The sequence below is a fragment of the Oryx dammah genome, unplaced genomic scaffold (assembly GCF_014754425.2).
Source record: "Oryx dammah isolate SB20612 unplaced genomic scaffold, SCBI_Odam_1.1 HiC_scaffold_16, whole genome shotgun sequence".
Lineage (NCBI taxonomy): Eukaryota > Metazoa > Chordata > Mammalia > Artiodactyla > Bovidae > Oryx > Oryx dammah.
Genome location: NW_024070200.1, coordinates 10,987,060 through 11,001,023, shown reverse-complemented (window position 1 = coordinate 11,001,023; position 13,964 = coordinate 10,987,060). Strand labels below are relative to the sequence as shown.

The window sequence follows — 13,964 nt, the reverse complement described above, 5'->3', positions numbered from 1 at the left end:
ATGGAAATTCTGACATCAGATTAAGTTTTTATTTATGCATTATTTTTTCATAATAAAAACTTTTCCTGGTTATTATGGATACAATATTGAAATGTCATTCTTTCTGAGTTGGTTTCAAACTGAGAAGAAAACAATAGCTGTCAAATTTCCTCACTCTGCAAAGTAGGTTGCTTGGAGAGCCTTAGACCTGGCAAGGAAGTTGTCTCAAAATCAGCTTTGTGACCCTTAACTCAATACGTAGTTCAAATTATGAGAGCATTGAGATTGAATTAACTTGAAATTTGTAATAATTTCCTTGCAGAATGTTGTTTCAAACATGTAACCACAGTTGAATAAAGTATAATTCAGGCTAAGAATTTGTCTCAACATCTTCTTCTTCAGGATTCCCAGAGCTTTTGCTGTGCTGAATAGCACTTGTAGCTCTGTATTAGAGAAAGAGATGTATTTTTCTTGTCTTATATTTCTTCCTAGATTGCAAACTCCTCACGAAATCCCATCAGATTTATCTTGGCATCCCCCCAAAATATCTAATCAGTGCCTGCCTGACTTTGTGAGTCATAGATATTTGTTGAATGAATGAATGAATGAATGAGCAGTTGATTCTAGCTGAGAACAGACTCTTCAACTCCACTTTTGTAGTTGAACCTGGTACCAAAAGTTACAGAGTACTGACCTGGTCAGGTGCCATTTGTTGATAGTTCATAGCAGCTTTAATAGCTAATAGCCAAGAACAACCGAGATAGGTGAATGGCTAAACGAACGGCAGTGTGCAGTAATCTTTTTGCAATATATGCATGTACTAAATCACATTGCACACTGTAACTTACACAATGGTTTTCATCAATTATGAAAAGCCCATCACGAAATATCATATAACATTCTTAAAATGACATTATTATAGAGATATAAAACAGGTTAGTGGTTTCAAGGGATAAGAAAAGCTGGGCCAGGGAGATAGTTAGAGGTTCAGTGTGAGGGTTCAGAGAGAGGTTCAGGGGTGATGGAATCGTTCTGTATCTTGAGGCGATAGTGTAGTAAAATGACATAAACACACTTTCTACCAATGTTAGCTTCCTAGCTTTTAGCTTATACTATCATTACATAATATACAAGCAATGGAGTTAACTGGTGAAGGATCCCCAGAACCCCTCTGCACGAACTTGGCAACTTCCTTTAAATCTATCATTATTTGAATGTTTAACAAGTAAAGAAGAAACTACATCACCCATATATTCTTATCACAAAGTATTCTGATTACTAAAATAATTAATACTAGTAGTAAAACAATTAATTTGCTATTCTTTCTTAAAGGGAAATAATTTTGGCATTTTCTTTTAGCAGAAGGTGATGTGAAGTAATATGGAATATTATGATGATGTGAAATAATAAGGAAAAAAATATATATATTGATCTTTGACCCTAATCCCTAACACAGAATTCCTAAAACCTTTGTACTTTCCTAGTGATAGGTGCATCTTACAGAGAGCTCCTATGTTCTTTGGAATTTCCTGAGTGACAGAAACATCCTTTGTTCTAATGGGGTGATTCTAGCTGGGCTCCTGGATGGGAGCTGGTCACCAGAAAGACCAAGCCATGATCAGCCCCATCCCCAATCCTGCAGGGCGAGGAGAGGGATAAAAATGAAGCTAACGTTCCATCACATCTACACTATGGGGCCTCCATAAGTGAAGTCGCTCAATTGTGTCTGACTCTTTGCAACCCCATGGGCTGTAGCCTACCAGGCTCCTCTGTCCATGGGATTTTCCAGGCAATAGGCCTGGAGTAGATTGCCATTTCCTTCTCCAGGGGATCTTCCCAACCCAGGGATCAAACCCGGGTCTCCCACATTGCAGACAGACGCTTTACCGTCTGAGCCACCAGGGAAGTCATGGGGCCTCCATAAACATCCCTAAAATATGGAGTTCTGAGAACTTGCCAATTGGGAAACAATAACACATCCACACTCCGGAAGGGTGATGCACCCCAGACTCCACAGGGACCACAACTCCTGTGTTCCAACCTCATCGTAGGTATCTTTCCACCTGGCTGTTGACTTGCATCCTTTAATACTCTTTGTAGTATATCAGTAATAGTAAGGAAAGTGCTTTTCTGAGTTCTGTGAGCCTTTTGGCAAATTATAGAACCCAAGGAAGAGGTCATGTAACCGAATGTATGTCCATTTGCCCAGCAAACAGTGGGGCCAAACAATATCAAAATGTCAGTTTGGAGCAGAGGACTGTTTCTTGCAGGGCCAGTAAGGAGACAGGTGGCTCATGCCTTAAAAATCCAGAAATCTGGAAGCCTTCAGTAAAGCCCCTTTCTAGGAAAAATGAAGGAGGGCTGTGGTTGATTATTGTCACGTTCCTGATGTCAGATCCCTTGTTCTAGAGGTCAGGTCCCAGTCAGGGCACTGCTGCTGCTGCTGCTGCTAAGTCGCTTCAGTCGTGTCCAACTCTGTGCGACTCCATAGACGGCAGCCCACCAGGCTCCCCCATCCCTGGGATTCTCCAGGCAAGAACACTGGAGTGGGTTGCCATTTCCTTCTCCAAGTCAGGGCACTATGTTCCTGTAAATCTCCACCAAACAAAGATTATTCTCTGTCCTGCCAAGGAAGCAGGAAGAGCAAAGTCCCAAGGTACAACTTTTGCCCTCCGAGGCTCAGGCCCTGCCTAAGAGGAGAGGGTACATGAAGGGGTAGGTTACCCTGCCCAGGTCAAGCACCGCATAGGGGTCCTCCCACAGTGCCCAGACCTGGCTGAGGAGGCAGATCTCAGCTGGCGGTGCCCTCAGGGCCTGGTCCCCAAACCCTGTCCAGGTATCATCACGAAGGAGCCAGGCATCCAGAACCCAGTCCGTTCTCAAGCTCCTCCGGCGTCCCCGATGGGACCAGGTCCCAGACTGTGACCCAAGGTGACCACCACAGCCATTAGGTCAAAGAGACAGGGATGGATGGTGTTTATAATGTCACCTGTGGTCAGATGATACCAGTCTTTTCTGTTTCATAGGCTGTCTTTCTAGCTATCTTCTAGTGACAGGAATTTCAGAGAAACCAATCGGCCTGATTCTCCAGGTAGGGGATGTTCCTTGTGTCCTGAATTCTGGGAAAGTCCGTACCAAGTGACACCAAGGAGGCGCTCCTGCAGCCTCTCTGCTCTTGGCCCCGTGGATGTCGTCCCGCAGTGGCTTACCGAAACTGCATCAGATTTGCTGAAATGTTTGGCTTTGTTGTCCCAAAGCTTAAGCAAAGGTAGGGGTTGGGGAAAGACAGGGCCCTGGCTCTGGTCCCTCCTGTCTTCATCTTGCAGGAGGAACAAGGCCTCCATTCCCAAGACACTCAGGCCTGTCCCAAAGAGAGGCCTCTTCCAACACTGATTCTGCCCCTTCCCCCATTTTCTGCCCCTTGTTCCCTGACCCAGCTTCACACTGACATTCTCACTTTCCTCTTCTTTGCTCTACCATTCAAAATATATTTACTGAGCTCTAGACCCAGGAGAAGACAGACAAATCTATGCTATTCATAAGGTTTATTCCACCAGGGATAAGGGACAGAAGGGCTTCCCTGGTGCCTCAGGTGGTAAAGAATCTGTCTGTAATGCAAGAGACCTGGGTTCAATCCCTGGGTCAGGAAGATCCGCTGGAGGAGGACACGGCAACCCACTCCAGTAATCTTGCCTGGAGAATCCCCAAGGACTGAGGACCCTGGCAGGCTACAGTCTTGGGGTCACAAAGAGTCGGACACAACAGAGCGACTACCACTTCAAGGAACAAAAAGAGGTAAATATAGTAATACGACCTATTCTGTGAATGCCAGGGTGTCAGCAAACTAAGGCACATCAAGGGGAATTCACTCCCTTAGTCGCAACTAAGGATTCCTCCCCAGGCACTGGTCAGAGATGGTGCTTTGACCATCAACCTCCTCTGCCTCCTCTGTTATTGCAGATATGAGATTGGGGCTCTCTGCCATTTGTCAGCAGGAAAAACATTTTGTACCGTAAACCTGCAAATCATGGAGGGCAGGGAAAATAAAGTTCACAAGAATTGCAGGTGAGTTTTTTAAAAAGCAGGACTAGGGATTCCTCACATACCCAAGAAGGGGAACCTGAAAGGGAAAGCCATGCCCCTGCAGAAGCCCCGCCCCTCATCCTCCCATTAGCATGCAAAGGTGAGGTCTACTTGGCACCCAGCCTGGGATGAGGGGGACTCACCTCCACATTGGACTCTTGGGGTCAGAGGTCATCCAGGGAGGGACTATTTAGCCTGCTGGAGTTCTCAACAGCCTCACTCTGTGCAGGGCTTCACACACTACTCTTCGATCCCCAACAATTACTAAGCAGGGTAAGCGGGGGCCTGCAAGGTGGGGAGGGGAGGGAGCAAAGGGGCTCCACTCTCAGCCTCCCTCTCCACTTCCTTAAGGACCGCTGTCCCTGTGACCAGAACTGAGTGTGTGGAGGGGGCTTGAGCCCACCTTTACCATGAGATGTTAGGAACCTCTGGTCTTGTCTTGACCCAGGTTACTATGAAGCCCTGAAACTTAGACCAGGTGGGCAGTGAGCAGGGGACAGAGATGGGGTGTTGGAGGTGGCCAGGATTCTGGAGATCAGGGAGCCAAGCAAAGTCATTATTAACTTCAAAACTGTGGTCTGAGCGGATTAAGAGGTGGGTTAGAAGTGGTCCATAGGCTGCAATGGGACAGAGGGCAGGGCTGGAACGGCAGAGAGATACCTCCCTGAAACCTTAGTGCAACCTAAATCAGGCAGTGAAAGTGAAAGTCACTCAGTCATGTCCGAGTCTTTGCGACCCCATGGACTATACAGTCCGTGAAACTCTCCAGGCCAGAATACTGGCATGGGAGCCTTTGCCTTCTCCAGGGGATCTTCCCAACCCAGGAATGGAACCCACGTCTCCCACATTGTAGGTGGATTCTTTACCCGCTGAGCCACAATGGAAGCCCAAGAATACTGGAGTCGGTAGCCTATCTCTTCTCCAGTGAATCTTCCCAACCCAGGAATCAAACCAGGGTCTCCTGCATTGCGGGTGGATTCTTTACCTTCTGAACTATCAGGGAAGCCTGAAATCAGGCAGAGTAGTTTTAACCTCACACTCTGTTTCTAAAAAGACAGTGGTGTCCTTGGCTCCAGAACCAGTGTTCCCACACTGCCTCCAGGATGTCAGCTAGAGCCATAGAGAGCGGGGAAGGCGATGCCTTGGGCCCCCTCCTGCCAGAATTGCTGCTGGAAGGTGAGTGCCCTTGGGGAAGCTCCCGGGGGTGGGTTGCCCAGAGCTTGGGGTTCCTGGGTGGGCAGTGTGGGTCTGGGTCTGGCCTGGGGCTGCCACCAGGTGCTCTGGGCCCGTCAAGCTTCTTCCCCCTGGGCCTCAGCCTCCTGCTCTGTGCAGTCAGGACCCCCAGCTCTCCATTGGTGCTGGGTCTTCCTCTCTCTGTCGTCTCCCTGGTTCACCTCCAAGCACCCTTGACACCTCTCAGCTCAGCTTCCTCTGAGGTCCCCTCCCTACATCAGAGATCCTGGGGGATTCAGGAAAGGGTGGAGGGGGCTGTGTGGGGTCTGTTCCTCCAGCCGCCTGTCCCGCTGTGTGCTCCCCCATTATTTCTTTCTTCCAGAGGAAGAAGAACCTTCCCAGTCAAGCAACCAGACCTCTGATGGTTCTCCTGGGAAGGCACCACAGGGGCCACATCAAGGACCGGATGGCTCTGGCTCTGACCCCAGAGATCCACCCAAGTCGGAAGGCAGCAATTTCTACCATTATGCAGGTAACGGGTCTCTGAGCACCAATCCGTGGATCCTCACCCCATACCCACTGCTCAGCTCTACGTGCTAAGCTGTCAGTGTAGGGACAGTCTTCCTGATGGAATCTCTCTGACACACTGTCTGAAAAAAGCCACAGTGTACAGGAGATGGAATAAATGATGCTCCAGAATCAGTGGGACCACACTTCAGGGTTTACCTCTGCCTCTGACTTGCTGAGTGACCCCGAGCCAGTCACTTGCCCTCTCTGGGCCTTCACAGGTTGGTTTTTAGCACAGGGGTAGGATGAGGTCACCTTTAGGGGACTCTCAGTGTTGAATCATCTCCAATTAGGTGGGGCAGAGGTGCTGCTCAGGTTAGATGCCTGACAGCCGGCAGGCCAGGTCTCAGGCACGGCTCCTTGCCAATGAAAGTTCACTGCTCATGCTTGCCCTGTTGCCCCCCAGCACCCAAGGCAGGTAAGTTTCATTTCTCCATTTGTGCTCCTCCCTTGATACCCCAGGGCCTGGTCACTAATGTCCTCCCAGAACACACCCTCCAAGGGCAGAGTCGCCTCTAATGTGGGGCCGCCTAGGGGCAGGGCACCAAAGGTACATGTTTGTTTTTTCTTAAATCAGGTGATAATACACTACAGAATTTAATTTGCCAAGTTGAGAGTTTGTCAGCGTCGGTTGAACAGTGTTAACTACATCTGCATTGTTGTCTACTTGATCTCTAGAATTCTTTTCATTTCCCGAAACGGAAACTCTGTCCATGTTAAACATTAACTCTCTGTCTCCTCCTGCTCCCAGCTCCTGGAAACCACAGTTCTTTCTATTTCTAAAATTTGAGTAAGGTAATCTAATTTCCATGTCAGCGGTTCATTTTACTTAGCATTAGGCCCTAGGTTCACCCATATGTCATTGCTTCCTCTTTAATGCAGAATGGTATTCCCTTGTGTGTCTCTAGCACATGGTGATGACCCATTTATCCATCGATGGACACTTAGATTGCTTCCAGTTCTTGACAACTGTGAAAAATGCTGCTGTGAACATGCAGTGCCAATATCTCTTCAAGACTCTGTTTTCAATTTCTTTAAATCAATATCCAGAAATTGGATTGCTGCTGGATCATATGATTTTCTATTTTAATGTTTTCAGAAACTGCCATAGTGTTTTCCACAGCTCTTGCACCATTTTATATTCCTACCAACAGTGCACAAGAGTGCCACCGCCTCCACATACTAACCAAGACTTGTTATTTAATGTTTTTTTTTGTTTTTTTAAATAGTAAGTATCCTGATGGATGTGAAGTGGTATCTTGTGGTTTTGATTTAGTTAGTTAGTGTTAGTCGCTCAATTGTGCCTGACTTTGTGACCCCATGGACTGCAGTCCACCAGGCTCCTCTGCCCATAAGGTTTTGATTTACATTTCCCTAATGATGACTGACCCCACTCCAGTACTCTTGCCTGGAAAATCCCACGGACTGAGGAGCCTGGTGTGCTGCTCCATGGGGTCGCTAAGAGTCAGGCACGACTGGGCAACTTCCCTTTCACTTTTCACTTTCATGCATTGGAGAAGGAAATGGCAACCCACTCCAGTGTTCTTGCCTGGAGAATCCCAGGGACGGGGGAGCCTGGTGGGCTGCCATCTGTGGAGTCGCGCAGAGTTGGACACGACTGAAGTGACTTAGCAGAAGCAGCAGCAATGATGACTGAATTCAAGGACCTTTTCATATGCCTGTTAGCCATTTGGATCTCTTTAGGGAGTTGCCTAATTGAATTCTTTGCCCAATCTTAAACTGAGTTCTTTGAGTTCTCTCTCACAGGAATTCTATCTACCATACCTTGAATATTAGTCCCTTCCTAGATACATGATTTGCCAAGCTTTTCTCCCATTCTATAGATTGCCTTTCCACTGTGTGGATTCTGTCTTGATCATTATGGGTGCTATAACTAAATGCCATAACCTAGGTGTCTTAAAAAGAACAGAACTTTATTTTTCACTTTTGTATAGCCTAGGAAGTCACAGGTCAGGACACCAGTAGACTCTGTGTGTTGTGAGAGCTCACTTCCTAGACAGCCATCCCTGTGAGCTTCTATGCTGGGAGGAACAAAGGAACTGGCAGGAGGAAGGGCTGGAGGAGTCTCTCTCATAAGGAAATTGATCTCAACCAAGAGGGCTCTGCCTTCAAGACCGAATCACCTCCCTGAAGCTCTCCTCCTAACACCATCACATGGGGCGTTAGGTTTCAACAGGTGAAAATACAAGAACGCAAACATTCAGATCATAACATGACTTTGCATGCACAAAGATATGCTTCATTCATATTTCTTTTGTTGAAATTCTCCTTCAGAGCTTCCTTGTTCCCAAGCCAGTACTTGGCATGTTGGGAGATGGCAGTGAAGGAGGATTTACACTTGACTTTAAAACGCTCAAAAAGCAGAAACAATAAAGACTCATACTGCCTTGTGGAATATTCTGTGGCAGCAGGAGCACAGTAGACTCACATTGAGTCTTTGGGTGGAGGTGGCTCGGGAACATTGGGAACGTGTGGCAGAGCCCTGGAAGATGTTGCTGGATGTGTCAGGCAAAAGATTGAATGCTGAGGGCTGGGCGTGGCTTCTATTCTTTCCCCAGATAGAAGCAGAAACCAGATCAACAAGAGCCTCCTCATCCTCACTAAGGAGGTGAACTTTCACCTGTGGGCACAGGGGGCAAGGAGGGACCCCAACACCTTCACTCTTGTCTGTACCCAGCAGCCAACAGATGTGTCTCATTCTGTGTGTTGGCCCCCATCTCTGATCCTGGACAAGGAGAGGGGATGCCCATGAGGGTGGCAGTGGTGCAGTCAGAGAGATTGGAGCGAGGCAGCCACAAGCCAGGAGTTGTCAGCAAGCACTAAGCCAATGATGTTCAAAAGGTCAGGAAAGATCCTCCCCTAGAGCCTTCAGAGAGAGCCTGGCTCTGCCTATACCTCTAACCTCCAGAACTGTGAGAACATGAGAGAGTAAACAGAGCTTGTGCTCATTAGTTACTGCAGCCTCAGGAAACTAATGTGGGCAAATCTCATTTTATTGGAGTTTGCAGATACTCTTTTTTTTAAACAAGTTGAAGACTTGTAGCAACCAAGAGTTGGCAGAGTTGGTTCATATTTTTAGCAATAAAGTATTTTTAACATAAGATATACCCATTTTTAAATACATAAGGTCATTGCTCACTTAGTAGACTCCAGCATATTATAAACATAACTTTTATATGCAATGGAGAACTAAAAAATCATCTGATAATTGCTTTATTGCAGTAACCTGGAACCGAATCTCTAGCATCTTCAAGTTGTGTCTGGACAGAGATCAAAAATCTCATTGCGGTTGAGGAACTGTTGAAGGCTCTATTGGAATGAAAATCTGTGAAAGAAGGACCTGGGAGTATCTAGAGGGGTGCTGAAGTAGATCTCAGGGAGGAGGCAATGTTTGTCAGTGACAAGATCTAGGGCCCTACTGTCCAATAGAGCTTTCTGCAGTGATGACCACGATCTTTGTGTGATCCAAGACAGTAGCCACTAGCCATGTGTGACTAATGAGCACTGGGTCATGTGGCCCAGAAACTGAGTTGTAATGTTTATTTCGTTGTAATTCACTGTGGCTCAGTTGGTAAGGAATCTGCCTACAATGTGGGAAACCTGGGTTCGATCCCTGGGTTGGAAGATCCCCTGGAGAAGGGAAAGGCTACCCACTCCTGTATTTTGGCCTGGAGAATTCCATAGACTTTAAAGTCCATGGGATCACAAGGAGTCAGACAGGACTGAAGGACTTTCTCTTTCACTTTCAAGATTTAAGTAGCACACATAGCTAGTGGTTGCCATAGCGGGCAGCATAGGTATAGGACATGACCTTGGGTGTGTGTGGCATAGAGTCTAAGATCCTTCGAAATAGGGAGGTGAGAACTGAAAGACGAGGTTGTTAGAAATTTCATCTGTGCAGAAATGGAAGCCCTCAAGACAAGTCAGGGCTCCTGATGGACGGAGAGATGTTGGTGAGCCAGGAGCACCAATCTTCCAGAAATGACTGGGGGCCCGAGGCTGATTTTGTACCTTTTCCTCCTTGCCTGGTATCAAGGCTCCACTTCCTGGGGAGCTGGCTGAGCTCACTCCCACAGCTCCTGAAATCTCCGGAACACCTGGTCCCTACTGCCCGAACATCCCAGTCCCTGCCACCGTTAGGTGTCCCTGCCAGACCCAAGAGCTCTGAGCAATTCAGTGTGGTACAGGCTTGCTGGAATCCAGTGTGGCCAGGGGCTCCAGCCACAAGGCAGCACACACCTTTCCTGATGGGGGAGTCAGGGATGCTTTGTGCAGAAAGTCACAAGTAGGCTGAGCCCTGGAGGACAGTGTGTTTCCACTCAAGCTATATCCTCGGAAGTGCATAGTGTGTCTGAAAGATGAACAAACCAGAACAGTCAAATTTATTCCATTGCAAATAAAATTAGCATGCTTTTCTGATTTCTTTCTTTTGTTTTTGAGAAAATGATACTGAAGGTATTAAAGTTAAGGAGCAGTATGAAACCATTCAAGGCAGGTTGCTCTCCCCTCTGGAGCATCAGAGAGCTCTGGACTCTTGTCCATCCTCCTCTGATTCCCGGACTATCAGACTACTACATAAAAGCAGAGAGCCACACAGGGGCTGCTCTGTCCTGTGATCCCAACTCTAGGGAACCCTTCGCACTGGGACAGCAGCAGGGACAAGGGAGGAAGGCAAATGCTGGCTATTCACGGGAGTTCTTCTGTCTACAGGCAAGACTGCCGCAGCCGTGATCGGAGGAGGTGAGTCTCTTTGTAAAGCAACTCAGGGCCCCATGTGCCCCTGTCCCCTGGGTGCCTGGGAGAGTCTGGCCTTGACCGAGTCCAAGATTGCCTTGAGCCTCAAGACCTGGGTGGGTAGGGGTGTGGTGGACGTGGTCAGATGTGAAATTCTTGAGGTAACAAGAACCTTGCCAAGAAGGAACCAAAGCAAAGCTATTCACAGCATGCACTTCCAATCTCAGCTTCTCCTAAGTGCAAACTGTGGGAACCCAGGCAAGGCGTTAGAGCTATATGAATCGGTGATTTCTCCCCAGAAAGCCGGGGCATGGTTTCTTGCAAAGGCTTGTAGGAAATGTGTGAGCTGAGCTGTGTGGATTCTTCTGAACTGCTCTGTAATGCTTGGAGCTCATCTAGTGAGCCCAGTTAGGGTCACCCACTGGTGAGGGTCACCCACTGGTGAGGGTCATTCGTGATGGCCAAAATCAAAGAAAATCAAACATTTCTGTCACACCAGCCAGTCTCAAGTGCTCAGTGCCACATGTGTCCACCATGTGGACGGTGTAGACATAGAAGGTTCCAGGTTGCAGAAGATTCTATGCCTGCACCATCTGAGATGTAGGGACCTTGGGGGATGTTCACCAGCAGCCTTGGGCCAGAGGTTAGAAGCTTCAACCCAGCACCTTTTCAGAAGAGCAGTTCTGTCCTCATACTCTGGGCCTGTGCTTGCGTGAAAGACACCAGTTTCCTGTCAAAGGGGGCTTTTGAAGATCCCTGCTTGTTTCGACTTTATTTTATAAAGGGCAAACTAAAGCCCAGAGAGGACTGCGAGGTTCCCAGGAACACAGCTAAAATGAGGCACAAACAGGCTTGGGATTAAGGTTTTGGGAGGGGTCCCCCCTACCCACGTGTGTCCACATCTACAGCATTCCCTCGGACACTGAGGCTCTCAGGAGAGCAAAGTGGACCCCTCACCTCATGTCACAGGAAGGTGTCAGGGAGATCTAGGGAGTCGGTCCCATGGGGCCAAACCCAAATCTCCTGTCTCCCTGCAGCCCTGGCTGTGGGGTCTGTTCCCGTAGTGCTGGGTGCCATGGGCTTCACCGGAGCTGGAATCGCTGCCTCCTCCATCGCGGCCAAGATGATGTCAGCGGCCGCCGTGGCCAATGGGGGCGGAGTTGCTGCTGGCAGCCTGGTGGCCACTCTCCAGTCCGTGGGTAAGTGTCTGGGCAGGAGAATGGGGAGGGTGTGACAAACTAGCTCAGTATTCAGGCACGAGGCCAAGCCTGAAGGAGGGCCTCTGTGCTTCTTCCAGTTTCGTGGTCATCAGGGTCCTGGTCCTTTGTGTCACCCTTGTCCCCTCTTCTAGTTGGAAATATTGTTAGTGGGATGAGAGGTGTGCAGCCCAGGAGGTGGGCATTCCTCCTCAACCCTATATAACCTATGTAGGTGCCCTCCCCTCCCTGGGCCTGGCCTGGTGCTGTGGAGGGAGGGGCAGCCTGTCATTTCTCAGAGGGCCTGTCCTGTGGCTGGTGGACTGACCATCAGAGTTCATGTCTCCTCTTTGGGCAGCCATGTGCAGCCGCCCAGACATCCTGGGGTATCAGGAAGTAGAGCAGGCAACAAAGGTGGGATGTCTCTTTCCTTGGCCTCCAGATGGTCCTGGGATTTCTGACTCCCACAGCCTTGCCAGCGGCTGCTGGGCCTGCCTGTCCCCTTGTGCTCTAACCTCCTCCTCTCCCCCAGGGGCAGCTGGACTCTCCACATCATCCAACATCCTCCTGGGCTCTGCTGGGGCAAAAATTGGGGAAAAAATTGGGGAAAAAATTGGGCCGTGGCTGTTCGGTTCAAAGAAGAAGTCCCCTTCTCCACCAAGATCCAGCACTGAAGAAGAGAGCAGTTCCCATGCTGGAGATGACCCTCCAGGGCCTCAGGATGTCAGTCCCCCAAATGACAAGCCCTCTGCCTCCCAAAATTCTTCAAAGAATCATAAGAAGTAAAGACAAGATGCTGTGACCTTTCATGAGTGTCCCTACTGGGTTCTTATTTATCAGACAGGGTGCAGGGTGTCTGTAGAGCCACTGGTGATAGGATATGGGCCAAGAACTCTGTAAGAATAGGCACTGATATCCATGACAGGAAGCCAGGTCTGTTTCCACTCTACTGTGACCAAAAGGGAAAGTGTTATTCAATCAGTTTGTCTGACTATCTGCGATCCCATAGACTGTAGCCGGCAAGGCTCCTCTGTCCATGCAATTGTCCAGGCAAGAATCCTGGAGTAGGTTGCCATTCCTTTCTTCAGCAGATCTTCCTGACCCGGGATGGAAACTGGGTCTCCCACATTGCAGGCAGATTCTTTCTCATCTGAGCCACTGACTGGGGCAATCTTGTGGGTTTGAGCTCTTAACCCATGGGGTTAATAACTCTAGTTAATGTCAGAATCAAGTTAAATTGTAGGACACCCACCTGCTGTCCATAGGCAACTAGAGTTTCTTATAAAGGAATCCACACATCTGACATCCAAAGTCTCCTGAGTGGCCATGGTACTGAAAAAGTCTGTTTTCTCACTCAGATGGTAAAAGTGATTTATGTCTGTGACATCATAAATTACTTAGAGTTTTGCCCACACTTCCAAAGTTGCTCCAAGTACCATACATTACAAACACAGTTACAGGGACTTTGCTGGTGGTCCATTGTTTAGGAATCCACCTTCCAATGCAGGAGACATTGGTCAGAGAATTGGTCGATTAAGATCCCACATGCCCAGGGCAACTGAGCCCCCAGGCTTCAACTACTGAGCCTATGTGCCCATCTCAGCTCATGGTCTGAGACAAGAAAACCCACCACAGTGAGAAGCCTGAGCACCACAACTAGAGAAAGCCCGCACAACAATGAAACTCAGCACAACCAAAAAGAAATAAACTAAATAATGAAAAAGATATGTACACGCAGTTACATGTAATTAAAATAGCAAGCTTGACTTTATATGACTCTTACCACAAAAACAAACAAACAAAAGAAAAACATATGTGCATGTTAAAACTCCAAATGGTGTCTTCCCTTACTACTGCACGGTCAAGTCCTTCGTTTTTTTTCTTTTCACTAATTTATTTATTTTAATTGGAGGCTAATTACTTTACAATACTGTGCTGATTTTTGCCAAACATCAACATGAATCCTCCATGGGTGTACATGTGTCCCCCATCCTGAACCCTCCCCACCAACCTCCTTCCCCATCCCATCCCTCTGGGTCATCCCAGTGCACCAGCCCTGAGTGCCCTGTCTCATGCATTGAACCTGGACTGGCGATCTATTTCACATATGATAATATACACGTTTCATTGCTATTCTCTCAGATCATCCCACCCTCGCCGTCGCCAACAGAGACCAAAAGACTGTTCCATACATCTGTGTCTCTTTTGATG

The 13,964-nt window shown here is 48.1% G+C and overlaps 1 protein-coding gene across 2 annotated transcripts; it reads left to right on the top strand.

The window, feature by feature from the left end:
- The first annotated feature begins 4,148 nt into the window (after nt 1-4,148).
- Nucleotides 4,149-12,560, top strand: LOC120874964 (interferon alpha-inducible protein 27-like protein 2). Of its 2 annotated transcripts, none has more exons than XM_040256582.1 (6): nt 4,149-4,335; nt 5,117-5,238; nt 5,618-5,767; nt 10,534-10,563; nt 11,595-11,756; nt 12,415-12,560. In XM_040256582.1, exons 2-6 carry the CDS (start codon nt 5,166-5,168, stop codon nt 12,537-12,539), a joined length of 540 nt encoding a protein of 179 aa, XP_040112516.1. In that variant the 5' UTR covers nt 4,149-4,335; nt 5,117-5,165; the 3' UTR covers nt 12,540-12,560. The 2 variants fall into 2 exon arrangements, with proteins under 2 accessions (XP_040112516.1, XP_040112515.1); XM_040256581.1 differs by having other exon boundaries at nt 4,197-4,335; nt 12,286-12,560.
- Nucleotides 12,561-13,964: the final 1,404 nt, after the last annotated feature.

Excerpts from the sequence above, each read along its gene's own strand:
- LOC120874964 (XM_040256581.1), top strand. The coding sequence starts at position 5,166 with ATGTCAGCTAGAGCCATAGAGAGCGGGGAAGGCGATGCCTTGGGCCCC. Across the intron at positions 5,768-10,533 it reads CAATTTCTACCATTATGCAG|GCAAGACTGCCGCAGCCGTG; the intron begins GTAACGGGTCTC and ends TTCTGTCTACAG. Across the intron at positions 11,757-12,285 it reads GGCCACTCTCCAGTCCGTGG|GGGCAGCTGGACTCTCCACA; the intron begins GTAAGTGTCTGG and ends CCTCTCCCCCAG.